This window comes from Oreochromis aureus, linkage group 7 (genome assembly GCF_013358895.1).
Source record: "Oreochromis aureus strain Israel breed Guangdong linkage group 7, ZZ_aureus, whole genome shotgun sequence".
In the NCBI taxonomy this organism is placed as follows: domain Eukaryota; kingdom Metazoa; phylum Chordata; class Actinopteri; order Cichliformes; family Cichlidae; genus Oreochromis; species Oreochromis aureus.
Genome location: NC_052948.1, coordinates 53,231,344 through 53,256,558, shown reverse-complemented (window position 1 = coordinate 53,256,558; position 25,215 = coordinate 53,231,344). Strand labels below are relative to the sequence as shown.

Here is a 25,215-nt window from a genome sequence, read left to right as displayed (position 1 = left end):
ACAAAAGAGGCCATGCCTCTAACTCTAGGCCTTAATTGTAAATTATATATTATTTAATGAATTCTGTATTGTTGTTATGATGGAGCAAATCGGCTTTAGAGGCCAAAAACCTTTGCACCAGCTTTATGCATTATTTACATGTTATAACGTGGTAGTCCCTGGGGATTGACTCATATTTAACAAGTCCAGGATTAAACATGCAAAAATTCAGCAATGATAAAGTTCTGTATTCTTAAAAAAATAAAATAAACCAGACCAAACCCAGTTAACGCAATTCTTATAAACTCATGCCAGTTTGTAGAAGGTCTATTTTAAATTTTTTCTTTGGCAAACAAAAGTGAGATCAGGATTGGAACACAATGGTGCTGCTGGTGATACATGAAGTTGTAGGTCAGCAACAAACAGACCAGTGCTATGACTAGAAGATACACCATATAATTTTTGAAGATGCAATTTATTCACAAGTCAGCATATCTAATAAACAGACAAAACACAGTATAACCAAGAAAATGTTTATCATATAAATTGTGAGACTGGATCCATTATACTTTGCTACATTGGCTTTCAAGATTGTAATTTTGATTTACACATGACAACTGTGCAAGTGTGCACACCAAACCAAAGCTAAGCATACACAAACCTCACGTCCTTTGTAATGCATCAAAACCAAAGCAAGAGCCCTACAAGCATTAGAGTCCCTCCTCCTCTCTAATTACTCTTTAACTCAGATTATTGATTTCATTTACACACATCAGTGATGTCTTGCATAACAGTAAGAAGTAACAATGTAACAATTTATATTGCTATTAAGGAGAACTCGTACATCCACTGCAAGCTCTGTGTTCTCTGTTTATTTCAGTTATGAGCCTATTTTTCACACTAAAAAGAACTTTTATGCGATGAATATAAGATTAAAAACATATAACAGTATCTATACATATATATATATATATATATATATATATATATATATATATATATATATAAAATATAAGATTTTTTGGATAGGGTGTGGGAAAGCCTATGTCAGTGTCTGATGCAGCAGTGAATTTTTTTTCGCTGTTTGTAAGGATGACAGCACTGAACAAGTGAATCATCAAGTCACAGATGGAAAGGGCCCAGCATAAACCTACGTAGCTTAAGCATACTTATTTTCTTTTTGCTGACTATAAAGTAATGCATTTTTGTTTAAGTCATTACTTCTCTTGGACATCTTAATGCAGAAATTCAAGAAGAAGAATTCAACAGAACCCTGCATTACAAAGCAGGATTAGGGGCTTAGCGAGGCAACTTCAGTTTTAACCCTGGGTTTTCTGTGTTACCAAGGTGGGTGCATCGTCACAGTAACAGGTTTAGCCTACTCGTGAAGAGGTTTTGCTTGAGATAAGAGATCATCGCATACAAAACCACTTTAAATTGGCCAGTCAGTTCTCTGGCATATAGTCTCACCATTCCTGAAGTTAGCCTACTTGCCAGTTCTTCTCATCTTTCCTTCGTTGATTTGAGTAGAATCACACAACAATACAGCACTTTTATTATACACATACACACACATTAGCACAGCACTGCTATGGTTGTCTTGCTCTGGGTCTGCACTATTTTTCGAATATAGTTTTTCTTTATTTACAAAATATGCTGCTCTGCTGCCGTTAGACTTATCATGTTTGTAAGTAGTCATATGCAGCTATGTATTTGCATGCTCTTGTAGCAAGATTAGGTAACCCTAAGTTGATATATTGGGTATAGTTTTCTAAGGTTTCTAAGGTTAAAAGATCATCTTAAATCTTATAGGTACTAAATACCAAATAATAGTCACAAAGTACTGTAGTGTCATTATTTATTTAACAAAAGCTGAGCCAAAATGCAGAAACTGTGAAAAACTAACTACACCCTGTGATTCATTTGCTTGTAGAACCACCTTTAGCAGAATAGCTTGAAGTAACTTGAAGTAGTTTTTTTCTGTATGACTTCATCAGTCTTTCATATCACCATGGAGGAATTTTGGCCAACTCTGATTTACAACATTGCTTCAGTTCATTGAGGTTTATGGACATTCATTTATGCACAGCTTTCTTTTTTGATCAGGCTCAGCTCTGGATTCTGACTGGGCCATTGCAGCATTGTGATTCTTTTCTTTTCCAGTTATTCTGTTACAGATTTTCTGTTTTTTCTTGGGGTAATTGTCCTGTTGCACGAAGCCTTTTTGGCTGAGCTTTAGCTGTTGGAAAGATGGGCTCACATTTGACTCTAGAATGCCTCTAGAGGAGTTTATGGTCAACTCAATGACTGCAAGGTGCATGGGACCTGTGCCTGCAAAACAAGCCCACACCATCATCATAATTAACACTGTTTATGCTAATATGCTGTGTTTGGTTTTCACCAAACGTGTGCTGCCATATTATTTTTAAGAGGGAGGCTGGCAACCCTCCAAAACAAGCCATACTTCTCAAGTGTTTTTCTAATTGTACTGTCTAGCTTATTTCTACTGAACTTTAACATTTAACATACTAACTGAGGCCTGTAGAGTCTGACATGTAGCTCTTGGGATTTCTGAGCATTGGGATCAATTTGCTGGTACATTCAGTCATCGGAAGATTGGGAACTTGAATGTTTTCCACTTGTGAAGAATCTTTCTTCGTCTAGAATCACGGACTTCAAATTGTTTGGAAATTACTTTTAATCCTTACCAGACTGATGGGCAGCATAAATTCCTTTTTTAAGGTCATTAGTGATTTATCTTCTCCTTGGCACTGTGTTAACACACACCTGAATGCTTGAGACCAGTAAACCTATACCTATACTTTTGTTTTTGTAGAGGAGCTCATACTTGCTGATGATCAGTTAATCAAGTGCATTTAATTGCAAGATGAAGCAGTGAGGGTGTACTTAGCTTTTCTGTGTTATTTATTTGGTTTTTTTCTGTGGTGACTGAGCAGTACCAGGAACAATCATACTTAAATACTGAAATTGAGTTTCCCTTGCCAAATGGTAAACGACTGTATTTTTTACTCCACATAAAGTTGACTGAAAGCTCCTCCTGCTTGAGACCTACAGGATGATGCAGGACTTAGGTTGGGTTCCCAATACACTCATGTAAGTTGGAGAGTAACACTACAATAGCAAATTCCTTAAGTCCCAGCATAAATAGGAACAGAATAAACTAAACAGTTCGCAGTTCCATTGCAGCTGAAACAGGGTGAATGTTGATACTGTTAATACTTACAGCTCCAGTCAAACTGGACTCCTCAGTCAACATGGCGTGAAAGGTTTTGGACTCAACCCGACTCAACCTTAAGGCAAATACCTAGATCGTTACATAGAGGCCCAGCATACTGAGAAGCTTTGATTTTGACTGATGTCCTCAGATGCTGTTCTGTGTGGCGGCTCTTTGAGTGCCAACCTGCGTCCTAATAATGACTAGATTAACATGCTGTTTTAGACATGTAATGTTTAACTTATTCCCTGACATTAACTAATAACATTGACAATTCTAATAAAAATATCTCAGCATGTTTTAAAAATGCTAAATTATGCAAACCAAACATGATAAATCCAGAAATGTGATCAAGAACTGTTATTCTCTACAGTTCTACAGTATGCTGTTACTTGTAGGATGAACCTAACATCTGAAGGTAGCAGTCAAGAAGCTTGTTCACATGACAGATTTAAGTCACGTCAAAATATCAGACTATCACTGTAAGATTATCATTGACTTCATGCTGTGGACAGAAGTCTAACAGATAAGACAGAGGCCGACCTCAAGTCCATGTAGACACTCTAAGAAGGCCACTTGCAGTGCAGATAAGGTGAGGCCTTGTTGCAAGGACTGTGATTCATGCAGACACCAAGGCCTGGTGTTAACAATGATGAGGGACCTAATTCGATAAGCGCCAAGTGCTTGGTATTTATCTGGCAATATACAAAATAAAAATCTAAAACATTTCTTTATTGGTTTCGATAAATTTGAAAGTGACATAATGCATAGAAGCAGAAAAAAAGATTTATCCCTGCTCTGAAGGACACAGTAACGTCATTCTGTATCACTTCTCATTTCTAAACAGTCTGACTTTCAACAAAAGAGCCACTCATAAGGTCGAATCTACATGAGAAATTCACCCGCTTTGTCATTACTCAAAACAATTACACTCTGGCCCGTAAGCGTTTCTGTTCTCTAGCCATGCTGTAAACTAGCTAGTCATCTTTATAATCTAACATCAACAGAGAAAACACCTTCAAAGGACCACATCAAACATACACTAAGTTTGTTAAGTTTATTGCATTCTGGGGAATAAACTGTTCAATTAAATGTGCTGCGAAATGTTTGATGGTCCTTCACAATGAAAGCAATGTTTGATCTGTATCATAACAATGTGTGTACAGTATATGCAATGACATTATATACCTGGCCTCAGGAAACAATTAAGGGGTTATTTATACAGCACCTTTCAAAGCCAACATTACAAAGTGCTTCACAAAAACAAAGACTGAAATTATTCCAAGATGAAGGCAGCTCCAACGTTCAGAAGTTTGTAATTAGTCGAAGATCTAAGTCATAGGCTTAAAAACCGAAGGCATTTTTAAGGGGGGTGGGAAGGAAGGGCTGTGTGACGTGAAAGGGAAATATTAGGTTTGTGTGTGTTTGTGTGTTGTTTGTTATTTTGTGGTATAATTAATTTAGCAAAATGTAAAAAAAAAAAAAAAAAAAAAAAAAAAAAAAACCAAAACAATAAACTGTCCCTTTTCAGGGGATTTTTTTTTGTTTTCCTTTTTTGCTTGGAAGAAAAAAGACTCAAATGATTATTCATATTAACTATTTGTATACTTATCCATCTACTGCTGAGTTTTTATGAATTTTGTGAACACTGATGTCATGTTGTAAAAATCAATGCAAACACTATATACAGAACCGCTGCATATTACTGTTAACTGGAGAGTAGAACATCACATTTTGGGGTGGCTGTAGCTCAGGAGGTAGAGCAGGTCATCTACTGGTTGGAAGGTTGGTGGTTTGATCCCTGTCTCCCACTAGTCTCCATGCCAAATATCCTTGGGTAGTTAGTAAGCACTTAAAGGCATAGATGATAGTGAGTGGGTGAATGTGGCATGTTGTGTAGAGCGCTTTGCGTACTCCGGGAGAGTAGAAAAACGCTATATAAGACTCACTCAATGTACATTTTCATGAAAATCAAAAGAAATTGGATTTTTAAAAGCACATAAAAAATAATAATCACTTCATGTCTGACGATGTTTGTGCAAAGTGTCGTTCAGATTGGCTCACCCATTAAGGAGGAGATAGGGTACATATACTACATGTACATATACAATTATAATAGGTTATACTCTGTAGTTTTTTTGTTTGTTTGTTTTTCAGAGTTACAGGTATCATTGAAAGCTCACTTAAAACATAACCAGCAATTCAGTACAGCAAAGTAGCTTATTTGTCCATTGTGATCATAGATACTAGCATACCCTATATGGGCCACACGTCCTAATCTTTGAATTCAGGTGTTCTTAGTCCCATTGCTACAGTTAATCAAAGACCTGTCCATGCAGTCTACCTTTCAAAATATTTTGAAGGAATGGGTTGTTCTAAAGAGCTCGCTGAATTTGAGTGTGGTACTGTAATAGGATTCCACCATTGCAACAAATTAGTTTCTTCAAGTTCTTCAAGAAATCAAGTTTCTTCCCTCCTAGATATCCTGCAATCAAGTGTAAATGGTATTTTTCAGTTTGGGAACCACAGAAACTGCCAAGTGTCAGAACACATAAAGTTACAGAGCGAGGTCGTTGAGTGACCGTTTAATTTTGATAACTCTTGCTATTACACTCTTATTGTTTCCACTGTAATCTCCATAATAAGATGTTATAAAAATGTAATATGTGTTTAAATACTGTAGATCAATAAATCTTTAAACGCCGATTATTCGTCTGTGTAATCAACAAACATCTGTTTCTTAATTTCTTTACATCGCGTGAGGTAGTGGGACATGCAGCATAATTTGGCAATTAATTATGGCTTGAATCAATAAACAGAAATGACTTGACTGATTTTTTTTTTTTTTTAATTTGTGTTGTACTGTAGGTTGTACAGCAGCATCGTCCTTTTACAGTGTTTATCTATGTTTACAAAGAACACATTACTGTAATTTCGTGTATTTTTGTGCCATTTTGTTAAAGTGTATCTTTGCAGTATATTTTGCGACTTGTTGCTGTAACAGTGTTACCAATATCTTCTTCCCTCAACTGTCTCCCATCTCTAACATGTAATGTCCATTCACTTACACATTTCCATCCTCTTTCCTCCCGTGTCTCCAGGCGAGTGGTATCAAATTCACTCTTACTAATGACGACACTGAGAAATGAGAGTCAAATCAACGGCCATATATACATAGTGAATTGACTTTAATTGAAAATGTCTGTGTCATGCAGCTTTTTAACATTTACTCTTTGGTCCACATAAAGAAAAAAGTAGATTATGATTTTTTTTTAAAGATTTTAACAGAGCAAAAATAATAAGTTCTCATAAGAGCTGTACAAGATTGTCCTAAAACAACCTGCCTGATTTCTTACAGCTACTGGTAGTATGGGACATTTAATTAAAACCAAAAATTTCTTTTATCTTGTTCTTGGGAAATGGCTTATATGGCTTGTTTCACAAACCTGGACATGACAACTCAATACTTTATAAAGAAGAATGAAAAAACTTTGATGTAGTTTACTTTTACCTTACCTTTCTGCCAGGACACTGGCTGCATGTTATAATTCAACTTGTATTACAGCTCCATTACATTGAGACTGAGCTTAAATAAACATATTATGCTGTAGTTGCCTGGCTCTTTTCAGTTCAGTGACTTTGAGAATCCTCTGTTCCCTCTCTGTCATTCTACATATCTGCTGGTGTTGGATTCAAACAGAAAACAGATGATACAAATTATGTTCTTTGAAAACAGATTTTGTCTCATGTCACAGTTAATGGGCCTCTTTTAATACTCCATAAAGCATTAGGTCAGTCAGTCTTTCAACCAAGTTTAATTTATAAGCCATCAGCATCAACTTTATTTATTTTTTTCATTTTGTGTTAGCTAGGTTGTTGGTTTTCAGCTGCTGTGGATATACAAGAAAGTTTTCATAGTCTCATTTATACCTGTTATTTTAACACGAAGAAGCATCTGTCTCTGCACTCGATCAAAAACTTTCTTCCACTTACTTCCTCTTCATGTCTATTCATGAGGACTCTGTCAGCTATTCTAAGAAGAGATAGTCCCCGATGATGGCTTTCCTTAACACTTCTTCCATCATCTTCTAACTAACTTAGCTGACTGATCCTTCTCCAAATTGATCTCTCAGCACTGGTTAACAGTCCCATTTCTACTGCCTTCCTTCCTGTTCTGTTTCACATCTGGCTGTATCGTCCTCAAGTAAAACAAAATTGCTCGTATACTCAAGAAACCAACACACAAACCCAATTATATATTTTGTGACTGGGCTTCTTGTTGTCACTGAAGCACTAAACAATGACTCATTCCCCTCAGTCTTCTTATAACTAGGTTTATGCTTTTAACACCGAGTCACCAGATGCTCTGAGTCTTTCCTACCAACTCTGTTGGGTCATTTCTTACTTGGTTGACCTTATTTCTTTGCCGTGTTAGACCACACTATGATTGTAGATAGTGATCCCTGCTCAGCTTTCCAGGAATGTCTTTGTGCTTAGACACAAACATCTCTGATGTAAGGACCACAAGTCTGAGACAACACAGTCCTGCATGTCTGCAATGTTAAGTTTAATCCACTTGTTATTTTTTACAGGTGCTTTACAGTAACAGTGACTAGTTCTCTTCTTACTGTGAAGGAGAAAAATCACAAAGCACTTTCCACACCTGCTTTGCATTTGCTGGAAAATGACAGAACTTCACCAAGTTATTACTGAGAAAATTGTGTCATATTTCAAAAAATTTAAACATATTGTCTCCACTATCTTACAACCAGGCATTCTATATATAACTCTCTCTCCCTCTCTCTCTTTCTGTGCACATGCTTTATTATTTTTTTAAGTTAGTAGTTTTGCTTTAGTTGAAAGGGCACATGCTTTTGTGCATGAGTAAACTGTGGTACAAAGCTCACTTTATATCTGTGTGTCATTTGCAAGACAACATGGGACAATGGGTGTTTTTCTGTGTGTGCTTTTATGTTTTTTTCAGCTTACGTGGCTCAGAGGTGAAACTGCACTGGACTTTATGCATATGAGGCTGAAAAGGTTTAGGAGCACTAAATGGAAATATCTAAAGATGGGTTAAGGTGTGCCCAAAAGACTGCATTTAAAAGAAAAGAGAAAGAAGAATGTGTGATGAATGTAGCATCCAGCCAGTGTGGAAGTGACCAACTCAGATGTAATGTAAAGACACAGTTATCTGTTGGTTGGTGCTGAGCAAACAGACTAAAAAAACACAGCAGCCTATGATATTAGTCAGAGATGCTAATTTTGCTGCATTTTAACATAAATGTTAAAACCTCAAGTGGCTATTTGAGAAATTCTCATTTTTCCCCATTAGTCTCAGTTTTCAGTCCTGGAAGTCGCTGTTTGCTTTAATAAAATTAAGCTTCTTATATTTCAAGTCTTTTCAAGTCAGAAGTCTTGATGTTTGTGATAGTGGCTTCTTGAAATGTGGGCAGAAATATGTTCAGCTTCAAGCCTAAGCACCACTGACAAATAATGCTGTAATGATGGGTGGTTAAGTCATCGACTGCTGCCTGCTTCACTGCTTTAGTCATACAGTTTGTATGACTGCGAGTAGAGTTTGTGTATAGCATGCGTTTTTATGGCACTGGTGCTTCTTGTGAAATTAACAGACATCCTCCTCCCACTCTTTCTCCATCTCTCTCTCTGTTTACGTGCAGAAAGAATACATGTTTCTCTCCATGGGGAGGGGAATTTTAATACTGAACATTGCCCTGAGTGTTTAAAAGTCTGTGTTTATGAACACTTTAGCAGCAAAAGGCATTCAATAACAAGTACCATTTTTAATGAGAAAAAACAGTCACTAATACAAAAAAATAAATAAATAACTGGGTATTGCACACATGTTGACCACTATGATACAGTATGATATGGTACACTGCTGACTCAATGTGTATTTTGAAGTGTGGTGTAAGCATGTGTGTGCATGCATATGCTCAAGAGATGCACATGTAGCTGAGTTGCTTATTCACATCAGAATGACGCATGTGGTTAAGGAGCCTGCTGAAGCTGTCCAGACAAGCTGCAAAAACACACGCACACACATATAGAGAGCAGAATGTGATGCTCCTGCAGTGGGATTATCAGGTAAACCTGTGAGTTCAATCTGCGGCTGGTGGTTAATACCTTCTAAAGAAGTTTGTAGCGGACGGCTCCATTCTGGATTGGCGTTGTGGCATGAAAATATGCGTGTTTGCAGCATGGAAGAGTCATCACAAAATCTGTAGTTAAGGCTCCAGACGTACAGATATTTGTTGTAGATTTAAAAGGCTATTTGCTATCCTGTTTGACTTCACGCATCTGGCTTGTAAGAGGAAATACTTGGCTTGTTGCACTGGGGACTGAAAGTAGGTGGTAAGAAAGACGATTAAAGGTTGTGAAGTGCAGCGGGGGCAGACAGGTTGTGGAAGGAAAAGCAATATGCTAATATGCTGCTGGACATTAATGGTAAAATGGTAAGAAATATTCACAGCTTTTTGCTCTGTCTATTTTTGTTTTTTTTAAGTGAGTGATTTATGCATTCTCAGTGCTGTCACTGTTTCTTCAACAGGTTTCAGCTACAGAAGAATGTGTAGGACCCATGAGATTGTCTCAAGAGCCAATTCAGGTAAGAGTAAGACAGCCCGTAGAGTCGTGTTCATATCTAATGTTTAAGAACAACTGATGAGTGCAGTTTATGGCACCAAATTTCCACCCCCATAAATATTATTCTAAGTGTAATTTAGTCTCCTAGATAAACAAAAAGGATTCAAGATGTATTATGAATTCCCAGTTTGTGTCCAGTTGGTATTTGTGAATGCGACTTCATTTAAACCAGGGAAAAATTACGAATACCCTGCCTATGCTACTAATATCATTTATACTGCTTATAGTTTATATCACATTAAGATTTCTTCAGAAAAAATCATTCCATCTCCACTAAAGGACGAGAGTACTTTTGCAGATTGATTTTTACTTGTAAAGTGACTTTATCCAAAGTGTAGTTAACAGTATTTGCTGTGATAATGATTTACCTGACTAAAGTGGTTGAAGATAAATTTACTTTTTTTGATTTAAAGTAAAATAAGTTCTTAGCCACATAAACCCTGTTTGCCTTTTTAGTCCAAAATTTTCTTTTGTATGTCCCCGAAATAATATCTTCCATCCCTTGCGTTGCATTCATTCTTGAATCAGTGCTCTAAGACCTATTTGCTGTGACGTTTTCTGGCTATAGTTTGCCGTTTTAGATGACTATAACGCATCTTAAATACCTGTCTGTCCTCTGTAATGTCGGTCTAGCTAAGATTTCATCTTGCCTATCAAGAACTCGGGTAATATTGTGGGGTTAGGTAGGGTTGAGTCAGGGATTGTCTGTACTCATCCTCTGGTTAGGGATTAGGACGTGCTAACAAGATTTATCCTTATGTAACAGAGAAAGTAATAGCTCTCGGAGGTGACTAGCTGGTTAGGATGTAGGTATTACAAAGCATTCCTTATTCCAGCAGTTCTGCTACTTTATTAGCTGCTCGTTTATTGCTTTGATTTAATTTGCTTTGGTTTGAGCTGTGCTGCTTTGACCCATCTCCAGGGGTTTTTGAGTTCAGTTCAGCTCCCACTCCAGTGTTGTGATGTGAGAGGCCTGGCATGCCACTCGTGTTCATGCTGAGCTAAAGAATCCCACTCTATCCCTTCACCCTCCTCCTTATTTACCAAACCCAAAAGCACTATAGCTGAAATCTCTGGCAGCATGCAAGCAGGTGGTGGGACCGAGGGCTTTATTAAAAAGCCTTTTTCGACTTCATCTCATGGCCCATAAAACCCTAAAACTGCTCTTTTAGTTGTACGTCCAACCTTCTGCTGGATCCATGACCTGAGTCGCCCCTCCTCTACTTCACTCCTTCCACAGGAACAGAGAGATGAAAAGAGAGATAAAATGTTCTGCAGGAGAGAGTTATATATTGTGGGTTTTCCTTGACATTTACTATTACTGCCTGATGGCCCTGGAGAGTTTCAGATTTGCTACATACCTCCTCCGTCAGCTTATCTAATGCTTCATGTGGTTTCACTTGTTACACACATAATTAATAATGTAAAGTGCATAGTAATTATATCGCAGATGTACACGAAGGTTAATTCTGTTGTTGAAAACTTTTATCGCTTTGTATCTAAAAACTTTTAATGCCTTCGCTTTGTGTGTAAGCACAACTATGTAAACATGCAATTACAGTTGAAGCTGTTGCTCAAATAATTCATGTGTTCGTCAGCAGAATCCTTAATGGAAGGAAGTTTTACCATTGGTTTAGTAAAAATAAGAGCTTGTTAAATGTAAAAGCAATGTTTCTGTGTCTAATTAATCGTTGACAATTTTATATGTAAGTTAAAGGCATCACACCTTTGATTTACATCTAGTTTATCATGATATAATATGTTGAAAAACAGCTTACTCATAGAGCCTTTGTGTCCTCTAACTTTGACATAGATTTACTTGGTTATTTATTTTTCTGAAAGAAATAAGTCCTCAGACATTTATTTATTTATTGCAATTTTTTTCTTTTTAAAAGATTTTCCATTTGGATATTCAAAAAATGATCAAATCCAATTAAAATTGATGGCCATTAACCAAATCCTACCACAACCCTAACACCAGTTAGGTAAGCGGTGTTAGGATTTTGTGCTTATTATTTTTTGTTTTTCTTTAACTTATTAATAAATTTTTAAAACATGCTTATGGGAGTACATAAAATTGTACACTGCAAAATGTAATGAGTTTGTTTTAAACTGTTTAAACTACAGTAGTGCAATTATCATCATTAAGTCATCTTAAAATGGGACTTTAAGTCATTTGTAATATGTCAACATAAGTAGCAGAGCTAAAATATGCCAAAGTGAAAAGAAAAGAAAAACTCAATAAGGTTTTGACTGGAATGCTGACTGAAAGGTAATTTTTAATGAATTCATTACTTTATAATTATATTTGAAAAGCATGAAATCAGTGTTTTATTAACAGCTTGACCTAAACACTGTCTGCAAGTTTCAAACTAATTCTGGGACGTGTGTAGTGTGTATGTAGGATATGCTACCGAAGCCAGGAGGTACTCTGAAATATACACAATAAACTATGCAGGTTAGAGTTTTGACATCATTCATATGAAGGAAAAAAACATTTTTAAGTAACCTCCCCCCCCCCCCATATAGTGAGGAAAGTTGCTTTTGTTATAGTCATACATGATAGTCATCTTACACTCTCGTACTATCTAGCTCAGTCAAAACTGTTGTTAACTGCTATTTGAGCTGCTGTTCTGTCTTGTAATTACCTTGGATCTCAATAGGCATGCACACGTAGAGTTTCTTTCGAGCCACACCTGGCAATTCTAATTTTTATCCCACATTTAAATACTGTATCACTGCATACTACAGTCTCCCTGTTCTGCATTTTTTATCACTTCTTTTTCTAATCTTTGGGGCAGTTTCCATCATATTCATCCAAATTCTGCAGAGCTTGTGACCTTGTAGTGACTTGCAGCTTCCCCCATTGAGCAAAGCATTGCCAGCGAAGATGGCTTAACCTGCTTGAGAACATGATAAAAAACCTCCCGTACTTTCTTCACATCCATTGGCTAAAATCCAGACTTTATAAAAATGCACATCCTGCAGTGTGGGCAGAGTCGGGACAGGGGGACAAGGGATGAAAATGCAGTGCAATCACAAAAAAGTTGATTGTTAAATTAAAATGCTGAAAGCTGAAAGAAAAGTCTTCATTGGCCAGCCTTTGACCCGATATACAGTTAAAAGGCTGAAAGGTAGTTATCGCAGTGACATATCTGTTTGGGTGTCTCCCAGTGTTAAATGGCATCTGACTTGGGTGTGCAAACATGGCAGATTAACCTCTGAACTCTGAAAACGTGAGTCTGACCGCAGCAGCAACAGCAGCAGTCCAGGAGGATAAGCCTCTGTGCTAGCTGAACAGTGTTTTCATGCAAACTATGAAGGCTGTGACTAACTGTGTCATTTGGGTGGCTTGATAAGTTTAAAACTTAAATTGTATTTTAAGGGTATTGTAACCAGTTAATTGCATAAACATACATCCATTTACCATTAACAGTGAGTTGCATTTAGAGAGGCGTCTAGCTGTGGCAGATATGATGTTGGTGTGATGGAGTGCAGCCATGTGTTTAAATATGTTTGACTGTGTGTATATTAGATGGGAGTATTAAGACCAACGGCGCCTCCTATCAGGCTTGTCATTGGTGACATATTTGGGTGGCAGGTCAGAGATGTGTGCGGTCTGTGTTGTCCCAGGGTACGCTAGGTACTGTGTGTGTGGAATTTCACATGCTAGCACCATGGTTACACAAGCCAGCACAGGATCAAAGACTGTAGATCTTTCACAGGCACTCACAAATGGGAGCCCATTTTCTCCTCCTGTCCTCTCCTTCTGACATCGTCTTTTGGCATTCTCACCTCTTCTTTTTCATTTTCTATTGTTTCTGTCGCCACCTGTGAAGGACAGCATATGAACACTCTCAAATGCTCTCTGCCTGATTTTACTGTGGAGAATCATGACTTGGACTCTCTTCTGCTTATTTCACCCACTCACTCATTAGCTTTCCCCTCTCTCTGCCGTGCTTCCATGCACTCCGTCTGTCACTCTATCCTTTGTTGTCCTTAGAGGGAGTCAGGAGGTGATGCTGCTGCGAGGCAGAGCTGAGTACTGTTGATTCTGGCTGCAGCCCAGCTGCCTGCGTGTATATGTTGTGTTTCCTCACCACTGTACCAAAGGTGGTTGGTGTGTTCATGGTCAAAGCACAGTGTGGGATCAAAAACATGTCCTCACTCTGCAGGTTTCATGTCTGTCATGATTCTGTGCTGCTCAGTTTCAGCCAAAGCAGTAATTCACCTCTTGGAGAAGGCTTTACTATGACGTTTACATGATGGCGGTTATTCAGCTATTCATTTCATCCATTTTAAATTTCCCCAGTCAGAATCAGGGGGGGTGGACAGGCGGGTGGAGACTCTCCTAGCATGCTTTTAGCAAAAGATAGAGAGGCACCATGAACAGTTTGCCAGCTTATCTAAGGAAAGTCAAGCACACGGATGAGCACACACAATTTCCAATATTTCTCCCAAGCTGCGTGCGTGTCTTGGGACTCTGGGAGGAAATCCACAAATCGCCAGAGAGAAAATTAAAACTCAACCCAGAAAAAGCAACAGAGCTGAGACTAAAAATCAAGACTGATGACACAGTTGACCATTTTCCCGCTGTTTATTTTTCTCCGTTTTTGATTTTACTCACATCATTATACTAACTAAACAAGTAAAGGAGGTGGTAATACTATGTTTTACTTTACAGTTATGCAAGCTTTACAAATGAAGTTGGGGTTTTTAGCTTTTCGTTACATCCAGATAAACTTCCTGTTTTGTCAAGCCTACACGAACACTAAGGGAACATTATGTGCTAATTTCAAAATGAAAGCCATCACTAGAGACAAATGACCGATACATTCTTTTATATTACTTTCTCAGAAAGGTTAAAATTCGATTTCTGTACATCTATGAATATACTCCTTAGGGCTCATTATTAGACCTCAAGGGAACTAGCATTTCAGGGGCCAAACAGATAGATGTTCCCAAGCAAAGTCTCTCTAGGATCTTTGTTCTTCCCCGTGCCGAGAGGCTGTTTTTCTGATTTCCTCTTACGGTCCAAAAACATGCATGTTAGGGTAATTGGTGGTTCTAAAATTAGATGTAGGTGTGGATGTGAAAAGGCAGCCTCCATGTGTTTGTCCTGTGATGAACTGCCGACCTCTGTGGACTGTACCGTACATTTTGTTCCATGTCGCCTGTAAAAGGCTCCTGAGATAGACCCCAAGATTAAGATACAAAATTGTCACCATAGGTCCAAGACCAGTCCCTGCAGTGTGCAAACCACCAGATTATAAATACCCTGAAAGAAGGTACAGTGGTAGGACTTAAGAGGTTACTGCCCCCATGACAAGCCATAGCTAAAGCTATCCCTAAAGGTACAATAACACACTTATTTTATAAATAATGCATGTTAAAGGTAATAAATTATTTCTGTTTTTTTAACCGTTTCTCTATGTACTATCATGTTTAGTAGCCTTATAATATAATGATAATAATATATAGATTGTTCTTAGCAAAAGACAAGAAACAACCAGGCTGGATTTCATAAAATTTGCTGACATTTTAAGCACAGGCAAAGGAAGGAGCTGTTTTTGGTTCCAGTAAGAATAACATTAGGCAACGATCCTGATGCGAGCAGTATTTCGTGCTTTTTGGTTTCTTCATTAGGGTGGGGCCTCTCTGTTTGCCATTTGCATGTTCTACTTGTTTCTTCCCACAGTCCAAAGATATGCATGGTAGATTAAGTGGTGATTCGGAATTAAAACTGTGGATTTGAGCGTAATAATTTTGCATTACGTCAACATGAGGCTGTTTAATTTTTCTTTCATGCAGCCAGTTACTTACTGACTCCATAAACAGTGCAGTATGTTAATCTGCAAAAAGGGAGGAGTGGATATAATTTAAGCCAGAATTTGTACCTGTTGCTATTCACTGATATATGTCAGTAGCCTCATTTGTCCTGTAACCTTGTGAAAAATGTAACCGGCACATAAAATGTTCTTGGTCTAGTGTTCTGAATAGTGTCCTGTCTGAGTAGTAGACAAAGTAAAATATCTATTTCATAATTATCCCAGCAATAGAAGCACTCTCTTACCCCCATGTCCATTTCCTCATCTCTCTCCAGGTCTTGCTCGTGTTTGCAAAGGAGGACAGCCAAAGTGATGCCTTCTGGTGGGCCTGTGACCGTGCTGGTTTCAGGTGCAACATTGCACGGACGCCCGAGTCTGCCGTTGAATGTTTCCTAGACAAGCACCATGAGATAATAATCATTGATGGACGTCACTCACGCTATTTTGAGCCTGAAGCTGTTTGCCGGTGAGTGAAGTCTTTGTGACCAGAGTCACTGGTTCTATAGTTTCTGTATTTTCTCTATTTTCACTTCAGTGGATGTTTGGGGAGTGTTTCCTCCCAGCAACTGGGAGAAGACAATTTAGGAAGTAATTTGATGTTGTATTATATATTTAAGAGAATACTGAAACTTCTTTCATGTTTGGAAACCATCTCCTTAAACTGAAAAAGAAAAAAATACTAGCAAAGAAATGATGTAACCAAATCCACATCTTCTTGCCCATAATCATGTGCAATATATAGATCAAACTACATCAGTCGAAAGTTATAGCAAGGAGCAGTGAGTACTGAAGCTCCTATAGCTTTGAGACACTGTTGTGAAGAACTGGTTGGTGCCATCTGGTGTTCGCTGAAAGCAACACAGAAGTCTACAACTTGAAACCTGATGCACCAAGTTATATTTACAGATTTCTTAATTCAGTTTTTCTCCAAACGGAAGTACTAGATATTTGACATCCCAAGTTATAGGAAGCCATAGTTGAGCAGGCACTAAAGTGAGTCTGCACTTTGATGACATGAAATCAGTCAGAAGCCTGAAAAAGCTTTTTTTGCCCATTTGTCCAAAGTGAAAGCTGCTGGCAGCTTTTCAGAAATATATGCGACTGCGAAATGATCCCGTTCACTCTCAGTCCTGTGCCAGCTGTTAAATCCTTACTGGTCATAGAGTTATGTGCATTTGTTTATTCATTTACTTATTTATTTACTGAGAACGTCCTGTAGTGTTGTGTTCTGGATACATTTCTACAATTTTCTTCTTTTAAATAACATTTCAACATGACTTTCAAGTTTTCAAGTCAGCTTATTCTTTGTTTTAATAAATAAATCGAAGCTGGATGTTCCTTCGATTTTTTGGCATCTATTTAAAGAAAAACTTTATTCCATGTTATTTTTAGCCAAGACAAGTGACTACTACTTGTTTGATTTAGTTTTCCTGCAGACCTTTTAGTTATTGGCCTATAGTAAAAAGCTGTGCCCATATATTTTCTTGTGATTTATTTTAAGTGCTTCATTATTTCCCCAAGTAAAGGAACAGATCCATTTATCTCTCCTGTCTCCAGAATACCACAGTTTGGCAACTCCTCCCTGTTTCCTCCTTCGCTCCTTTCCTCAATGTATTTTTTTTTTCTTTTCCACCTCCCGTTCTTATCCACCGTGAGGATCTCTTCCATCATCCATTCCTTCTGTTCCTGCTTTCATTCTCTAACACTGCATACTCATTCCTCCTCCACCTCCAGGCCCCTTTCCCGTATGCTTTGCCAGTGGCCTGGCTTTGTGGCCAATCCTCTGAGGTATATGTTTGGTTTGGTGTTTCTGTGTAAAGTGCAGAAATGTTCTGTCCTCCTTTCGAGGCAATGACATCAACCCCCAAATCTGTCCACATGTTTGTCTTGTACATGGGTCCAAGCCACTTCTCCTGAACTCCTGCTGACTTTGTATCTATATTTGTGTTATTTTCAGGATGATCCGTGCCACAAAGCCCTCTGAAAACACAGTTATTCTAGCTGTTGTGCCACAAAAGTAAGTCTGAGTTAATCTTTTTGTAAATTTTAATAATCTGTCTAATTAATAATTAATTAGAAAATTATTCACATAAGACTTTAAGGTCCTTAAGGCTCAACTTCAAAACAAAGCTGTTTACAGTATCCCATTAGTACAGATAGCTATGCCTTTGCATGGGGTAGTCTTTCAAAGGCATTTTATTTCACAATGTTTTGTTCATGTACAGCATTCCACTTTTTTTTTTTAACCAGAACCATTTTAAGCAACCATGAACTCTCCCAGGTTCATTTTTTTAACTAGACTTTTAATTTGAAAATCAGCACATCAACTGATTATTCAGCACTATTCCAAAAAAAAAAGTTATCCTCAGAATATTTTCATATATTTTTATATTTTTATAATTCTCTTAAAATCCGCAAGGTCAACAGCAACCTGTCGAGGCAATGACATGTGGTTGGGCATATGGTTGGATTTTATTTTAGTCACATGGTAAACAGACACATTTTCAGTTGCGAGATGATGTTATAATTTAGTATTCTGTGTTCTGTTTAGCATCAAAACAGAAGACATTTCTATTAAAAAAGGATGGGTATTAACCAAACACAAGAACATGATTTTTTTTTTTTTCAATAATATGGCTTTGTTGTTGAAAATGTTCTTGTGTCCTCACCCCCAACCCCGTCGTGGCAGATGGCTCCGCCCCACTGAGCCTGGTTCAGCCGGAGGCTTCTTCCTGTTAAAAGGGAGTTTTTCTTTCCCACTGTCGCCAAGTGGTTGTTCATAGGGGGTTGTCAGATTGTTGTGATTTTCTCTGTATTATTATAGAGTCTTTACCTTACATTGTAAACTCCCTTGAAACAACTGTTGTTTTCATTTGGTGCTGTTCATTTTGAATGCAATCACTCACATAAAAAAAAAGTTGACTGACTTTTGAGAGTTTAAACTGCACAGTTTTCCATTCATTGTTTGAGCAGACCACTCCAAACATGATTTTGAAAAATCAGATGGTAATCATTCTTTTCTGTCACTGTATAGACCGTCTGACCAAGAAGAGCCATCTGTTCTTCCTCTCCTCTGCGCTGGATTTAGCAGAGTACGTCCAACAACTTTTGCCTGTGCTTGTGACTTTGTTTATATCAGATGCAGCCCTCAATGTGTTATGCTTGTTTCTCCTTGAGGCGTTTCATTGATCATCTAAAGATTTTAAACACTTAAACAGCAGCGTGTTGCCAGTTTTGAAAGAGGCACTTATTGTCCATGTTTTTTAATGGTGTAAAAATGACGTTGGATGTTTCAATACAATTTGCTACTGACTCATTCAATTTTTCCACCCCCCCTTTCTCTCCTTCAAATGTCACTTAACCTTGTTTGGCCTCCAGAGGTTTGTGGAGAACAACAGTGTGTCAGCATGCTATAATGAGCTCATACAGATGGAGCATGGAGAGGTGCGCTGCCAGTTCAAACTCAGGTACAAGTGGAGGGCAAAGACACCTAGATCATATCATGCAATTATGTGAACATGCACAGACATATACTGTGTAAGTGTTCTTTGGTACTGAGTTTCCTAATTCTTAGTCTGGTGGCTTTATTCATCCACAGGGCTTGTAATTCCATCTTCACTGCCTTGGAGCACTGCCAAGAAGCTGTGGAGATCACCAGTGAGGACCACATAATACAGGTAGACATATTACACACCTTCCAATGCAGCAAAAGCTCAAACTTTGTCATGAAATCACAAAGCTAGTGATAGTCAGTATTTGTGTAATATCTGTGGCTCTCATCCTCAAGCCCAGCCACCAAGCGCCAAACATGCCCTGATTTTTTTCTGGGCAAAACCTGACTGGCCACTAAAATGCCCGCTTAATTGTATTTATTGCAAAAAAAATTACTGTTATCAAGAATTGAAATGTAACATTTGAACCATGATTTCATGTTTACCCACTGAGCAATTAGTGAAAGTATGGTCGATGTAGTTGTTAATCCAAAAAAAACTGTTTATGACTTTAATACATCTACATGTAAATTATTTTTCTCTTAGTTGTTGCAGCAATTGTGAAATAAATAGAAATACAACAAAGCATCACATTTACACATTTACAGATTTTACATACATTAACAACAAAGTGCTACATAAAAAAATCAAGTCACCATAAAACAACATGTACCTCCTTATAGACAGATTATCTCATGGGGAAGAGATGATCAGGCAAATTTAGACATAAGAGGACAATAAGAAAAATATACAACTTTTTCTTTTACTTTTGTGGTTATTTCCCAGTACGTGAATCCAGCATTTGAACGGATGATGGGCTATCACAAAGGGGAATTGATCGGGAAAGAATTGACTGAACTTCCCAAGAGTGACAAGAACAGAGCTGATCTGCTGGACACCATCAACAACTGTATCAAAAAAGGAAAGGTCAGTCCTGTACCCATTCATCTCCATCCAACCTATCTGTGAGATCTGACAGCATTTCATACCCTAACTGGCCTGTCGTCTCTGAAGGAATGGCAGGGCATTTATTATGCCAGAAAGAAATCAGGGGACAGTATACAACAGCATGTGAGGATAACACCAGTCATCGGCCAAGGAGGGTAAGCCAAGTTAAACAAGCAAAAGTTGTTAGTGCACAGCTCCTAGAAAGAAATCTCTGATTCCTGTCCTCTTCCCACAGGAAAATTCGACATTTTGTAGCCATCAAGAGACCGCATATTGACAACAACAATCAGGTAGGTGAAATCATCATCTGATCGTTTACTCTGAAAAGTTTCCTTCCACCCAAGGCAGGGACAATCATTTCCATCTGTTTGTCACTAACACTGCGCAAAAAAGAAAAACCAAACTGAATTTTAGTATGGGTGAGGCATGGCTAATTCTTTAATAATATTGTACTTAGTGTAGAAGCTATTTAAATAAACCTTGGCACAGGAAAGGTCATTATACAAGGAGTGAAACAGGAGCTTTGGCAATAAAAACTAGAAGTTAAAGGTTTTAAGCAAATATTTACTCATTCAGGTACTTTGGGTAAAGATTTTAATGTGGGACACTCTTTCTTTGCTTACTTAGGGTTTTGGTTGGGTTTTGCTAAAGCCACAACTTTAAATGATTCAGTTCTAATATATTTATGTAGTGCCAAATCACAATAACAGTCACATCAAGGAGAATTCAACAGTTGGTCAACCACCTATGAGCAAGCAATTGGCAACAGTGGGAAGAAAAACTCCCTTTTAACAGGAAGAAACCTCCCAACCAGACTCAGAAAGGGGCAGCTGTCTGCTGCGACCAAGTTGGGGGTGAGGAGACAAGAACAATCTCAACAACAAAGTCATTTTGTTGAAAAAAAATCATATTCTTGTGTTTGGTTATTACCCATCCATAAAGGACAAATATTCAGCTCCTACATGCAGGTGCTTGTAGTTAAAAAAAAAAAAAAGAAGAAGAAGAAGAAGAAAAAGGGCAGCTACAAAATATTATTTGTGTTGTGGAGCTTAAACAAATGTCAAACTATCAACAGCGCTAATACTGCAGTGCATTTTGGCCCAATCAAGTCTGGTGATGAAATATACCACAAAGTCCAAAGTGCACTTAGTCACTGATTGCAAACTCTGCTGGCAGTTACATCTATATAAATGCTTCAAATGATCTGTAGGCTAAAGTGTCAGATTTACTTCAATACCTCAACAGAACATGTGGGCTCACAGGCTTCCAGCACTATTGAGCACCATGCACAGCTACTCTGAAGCAGGTGTCGCTACGCTCAGCTGGGTTCCCGGCCAATAACGTCATACTATGCTAAGCTACAACTAAGCACCAGGATCTCCCACTAAGGCCTAAGGAAGGCGAGCAGCCAGGCACCAAGGCTATTTATACCCTGGGCAAAGCTGAACAGGCACTAGGTTTAGCTCATTGCTCCTTTTCATCGTGTGTGCATAAGGTGAGTCAGCCACTGACATTTGACTGCCAAAGCCAAATGGCACTCATTCCTGCTTGTCGGGGCTGGGAATCCTTAGCCATGGCAGCGACTGATCCGATTCTAGTCATCCCCCACAACCTAAAATGTGCAGTGTCAAACTGGATGGTATTATCACAGTGTCATTTCTAGATTTTATTCATTTTCTACCACAAATTACCATAGGGAATTGATGCAAAGAAGCAACAAAGGCTTAGCATTTGATGGCGTTTTAGAACTAAATCATGACCCGAGGCATGTAGTACATCTTCACTGAGATTATCTATTTGACAACCCAAGGCCACAAAGGCCATTTCAGGATACCATTTATGTGACACTGGATCCTCACTTAAGATCTTTTCCTCTGAGCACTTAAAGCCCCACATTACTCCTCATCTTTTCCCACCCAGATGTTTGGCTGGAGACCATGGTTTCCGTTTCATTGTGTTGTTTAGTTAGCACTCCAGACTTACAGCAGGTTTTGGGTCAGTTTTGTTTGTCTTTCCCCTCATTATAATCTCAACTATTACAAGCTTTAGCCAAGCCAATTTAAAAGATGTTTAGATGTCTGCTTGTGCTTTGCAGCCCAAGAAGAACATTAAATTGTAGCCAGTTAAATCTGGAAACTTTGCATGTCATTAGACATGTTTACACTGTCTTAATCCTATTTACTCAGTATGAGACACACTCAATGCCTAATAGCAACTTTTAAGCAAAGGGGGTATAAAGAAAGATCAACTAGCCAATTCTATGAGATTGAAATGGATTTTAAAAATGACATGTAGCTGAAGTGTTCAAGGGATAGCTTTCATTGCTCCATAGCGAAATTACACTTTCCTAAATATGTAAAAATGATTTACAGTTATAAACAGTGTTTGTATACATGCATAAATGATTACATAAACATGCAGGTTGCGCTGTCAGCAAGTTGCATAGGTGCAGTGAGTCACTGGGTAAGGAAAATCTTCTTAACCTGATTAGAGGCTCTACCCATCCGAAGAACCTGAGTGTGACTAACAGGATGTACCGTGCAAATTGTTACCTGTATAAATATGCTGTATTAAATGTATGCATGCAAACACACATATTTATAGAGAGAGACAGACACAGGAAACAAGTTTAAAATACACAAAAGCTCATAGCCATGAGTTCTGCCTTTCCAAACATTTGTGAAAGAATGGGTCATTCTAAAGAGTTCACTGAATCATGTGTTGTAGTTACTGTAATAGAATGTGACAATGGTACTAGGTCAGTTCATGAAATTCCTTCCTTCCTAGATATTCCATAATCAACCTTAAGAGACATTATTGCAAAGTGGAAACATTTGGGAACCACAGCATCTGAGCCACTGACAGCAAGCTGACAGCAAGCCCTAACTGCTGTCCCTGTAAAACCACAAAGTAGCAGACCATGTAAAGTTGCTGAGTGCAAAGAAGTGCACAGCGCAAAAAAAGTTTCCTTCGGTGTGTAGTCTTCAGACTCCTTTAACATCAGCATGAAAACTGTGTACCAAGAGCTTCAGGGCATGGCCAGGCAACTCCCGTATGTGGTCTTAGCACAAAAAGAAAATAACAGAATAAGCTGTTTGGCATTGGCAGAGGACATTTTGCAAGTTCTTAATGGGCACAACCCACGTAATCAACTCTGTTGCTCAACCCACAGATGTATTTTACTTACAAGTGTGTCCATTTAAGAGGAAATAAACCGGTTTTCCAATGGAAATAAAATGTATTCCCAAGAAGCATTGTTACAAGAAAGAAATAATCCACCAAACACACATTTCTTAACCTTTTTTTAAAAAAATAAATGAATCTTTGATTTAGTGCATTGAAATGTATGTTACCGGTAGCTTGACTCAGAAGAACTGCATAAATATCACTAAATAAAGAATCAAACGCAATTAGCATACTGCTAGTGTCACTGTGCTTGAGCCTATAGTGTGTGCTAACATGCTAAGTAGTTACTAGTTTTTAATCTTTGAATTAAGAAGTGCTATGTCACTGACAGAGAGACAGGGTGGTTTTATATTTATTAAGATCTTATCCTGCAGACATACATTTTATGATATGCCGTTTTTACATATTACATAAATCCATTCTGATCAAATACGTTGGTAACACACTGGATCACTTTGTAGGCTATCTACTTTACTCAACGACTTTAATACTGTATTCATAACTGAATTCTCCAGTCATACATAAGTTGTATTCACAATGCTCTGTTATAGTAATACAAACCTGTATATTCCTTGCAGTTCTTTTGCCTAAATCAAGAATTTTGATAGACTGCTATATCTTAAAAATGATACAGACAGTTGAAATAAGATTGGAACAAATTCTTAAAAGTATAAAGAACGTTAAAATAAATCCAGCATTTTGCTTTAGCCCCAAATGCGTCTGATTATATCCATCACAGTAAATGCATATCCGATTAAAATCTAGGTTTTAATAGTCTCATGTTCTCTGTCTACCAGCTCCACAAGTTCAACAAGGAGGAGAGATACAGCGGGGAACATTCTCACTCAGGTATCTTACAACAATGTTTTTTTTTTTCTTTTACAGTTCCTTTATCTCTTAATTGCAGAGGTGTATTTTATGGTTCTCGCAAGTAGAACTAATAGATAAATGTAGAATGTATTAGAATGATTTAGGATAGGCTCCATTTGGAGAAGGTAAATTACAGAGTGCTAAAACAGGGTTGATCGACAATGGTCTGACAATGAGAAAATAGGATGGATCATCTCAAACTGGTTTCTTAAATGTGACAGTGAGTTCACTGTACTCAAATGCATCAGGCATTGTAACCTTGGTTCTCTGAGTGAGAGACTGTCACATATTCTGAGTGGAGAGATAGTCTCGATATGATAGAGAACTCCCATTTCACTGCATCCCAAAGGTATTCTATAACCAACCGTTTTACATCATGGATGTGTAGCCAACAAACATAAAGCAAATGCATGTGGAGCAGAATTTGTGAGGACTGTTTTCTGCACCTTGTCGAATCTTTGTCACAAAGAGTTAAAGCAGTTCTGAAGGAAAAAGGGGATCCAACCCAGTACTAGTAAAGTGTATCTAGTAAAGTGGCTGTTAAGTGTATTAAATTTAATTAAATCAAGTAGCTAAAGCAAAAGTATTATCTAAGCAGAATATATAAATGACACTGTTGGTTTAATAACTTTTGGTTCATTAATGTGTATGTCATTTTAATGTTGCACATGGAGATGATTTGAAGTATTTATATACTGCTGGGTAACCTTATTTCCAGTATTTATGACTGCAAACTGTTAAGTAGCTTTAGCTTTAAAATAAATGGGTGGAGTATAAAGTAAAACACTGTAAATGCAATGGAGTTGAAGCAGAACGCTGAATAACAGTAAAATTTAAACAAGCTACAAATACATTAAAACTGTACTCGAGCTAAGTCCTTGAGTAAATCTACTTTGTTAAATTCCGCTGTCCTATCCATCAGTGGATATTGTAAGGGCGTCACCAAAGTAAACAAGTCCACGTTTGTTACTATTCTCAAAGATGAAATTACTTGATAGTATTACATGCATTA

At 37.8% G+C, this 25,215-nt stretch overlaps 1 protein-coding gene across 2 annotated transcripts in view; it reads left to right on the top strand.

Moving 5' to 3' along the window:
• pde8b (phosphodiesterase 8B) overlaps positions 1–25,215 on the top strand; it is a 53,278-nt gene that overhangs the window by 8,806 nt on the left and 19,257 nt on the right. For both annotated transcript variants that reach the window (XM_039615020.1, XM_031734360.2), the window contains exons 2-11: positions 9,786–9,842; positions 15,984–16,174; positions 17,666–17,725; positions 18,743–18,800; positions 19,087–19,175; positions 19,307–19,385; positions 19,986–20,126; positions 20,214–20,302; positions 20,383–20,437; positions 24,131–24,182. In XM_039615020.1, coding sequence (XP_039470954.1) covers positions 9,786–9,842; positions 15,984–16,174; positions 17,666–17,725; positions 18,743–18,800; positions 19,087–19,175; positions 19,307–19,385; positions 19,986–20,126; positions 20,214–20,302; positions 20,383–20,437; positions 24,131–24,182 — 871 coding nt within the window. The remainder of the gene's footprint in view (positions 1–9,785; positions 9,843–15,983; positions 16,175–17,665; positions 17,726–18,742; positions 18,801–19,086; positions 19,176–19,306; positions 19,386–19,985; positions 20,127–20,213; positions 20,303–20,382; positions 20,438–24,130; positions 24,183–25,215) is intronic.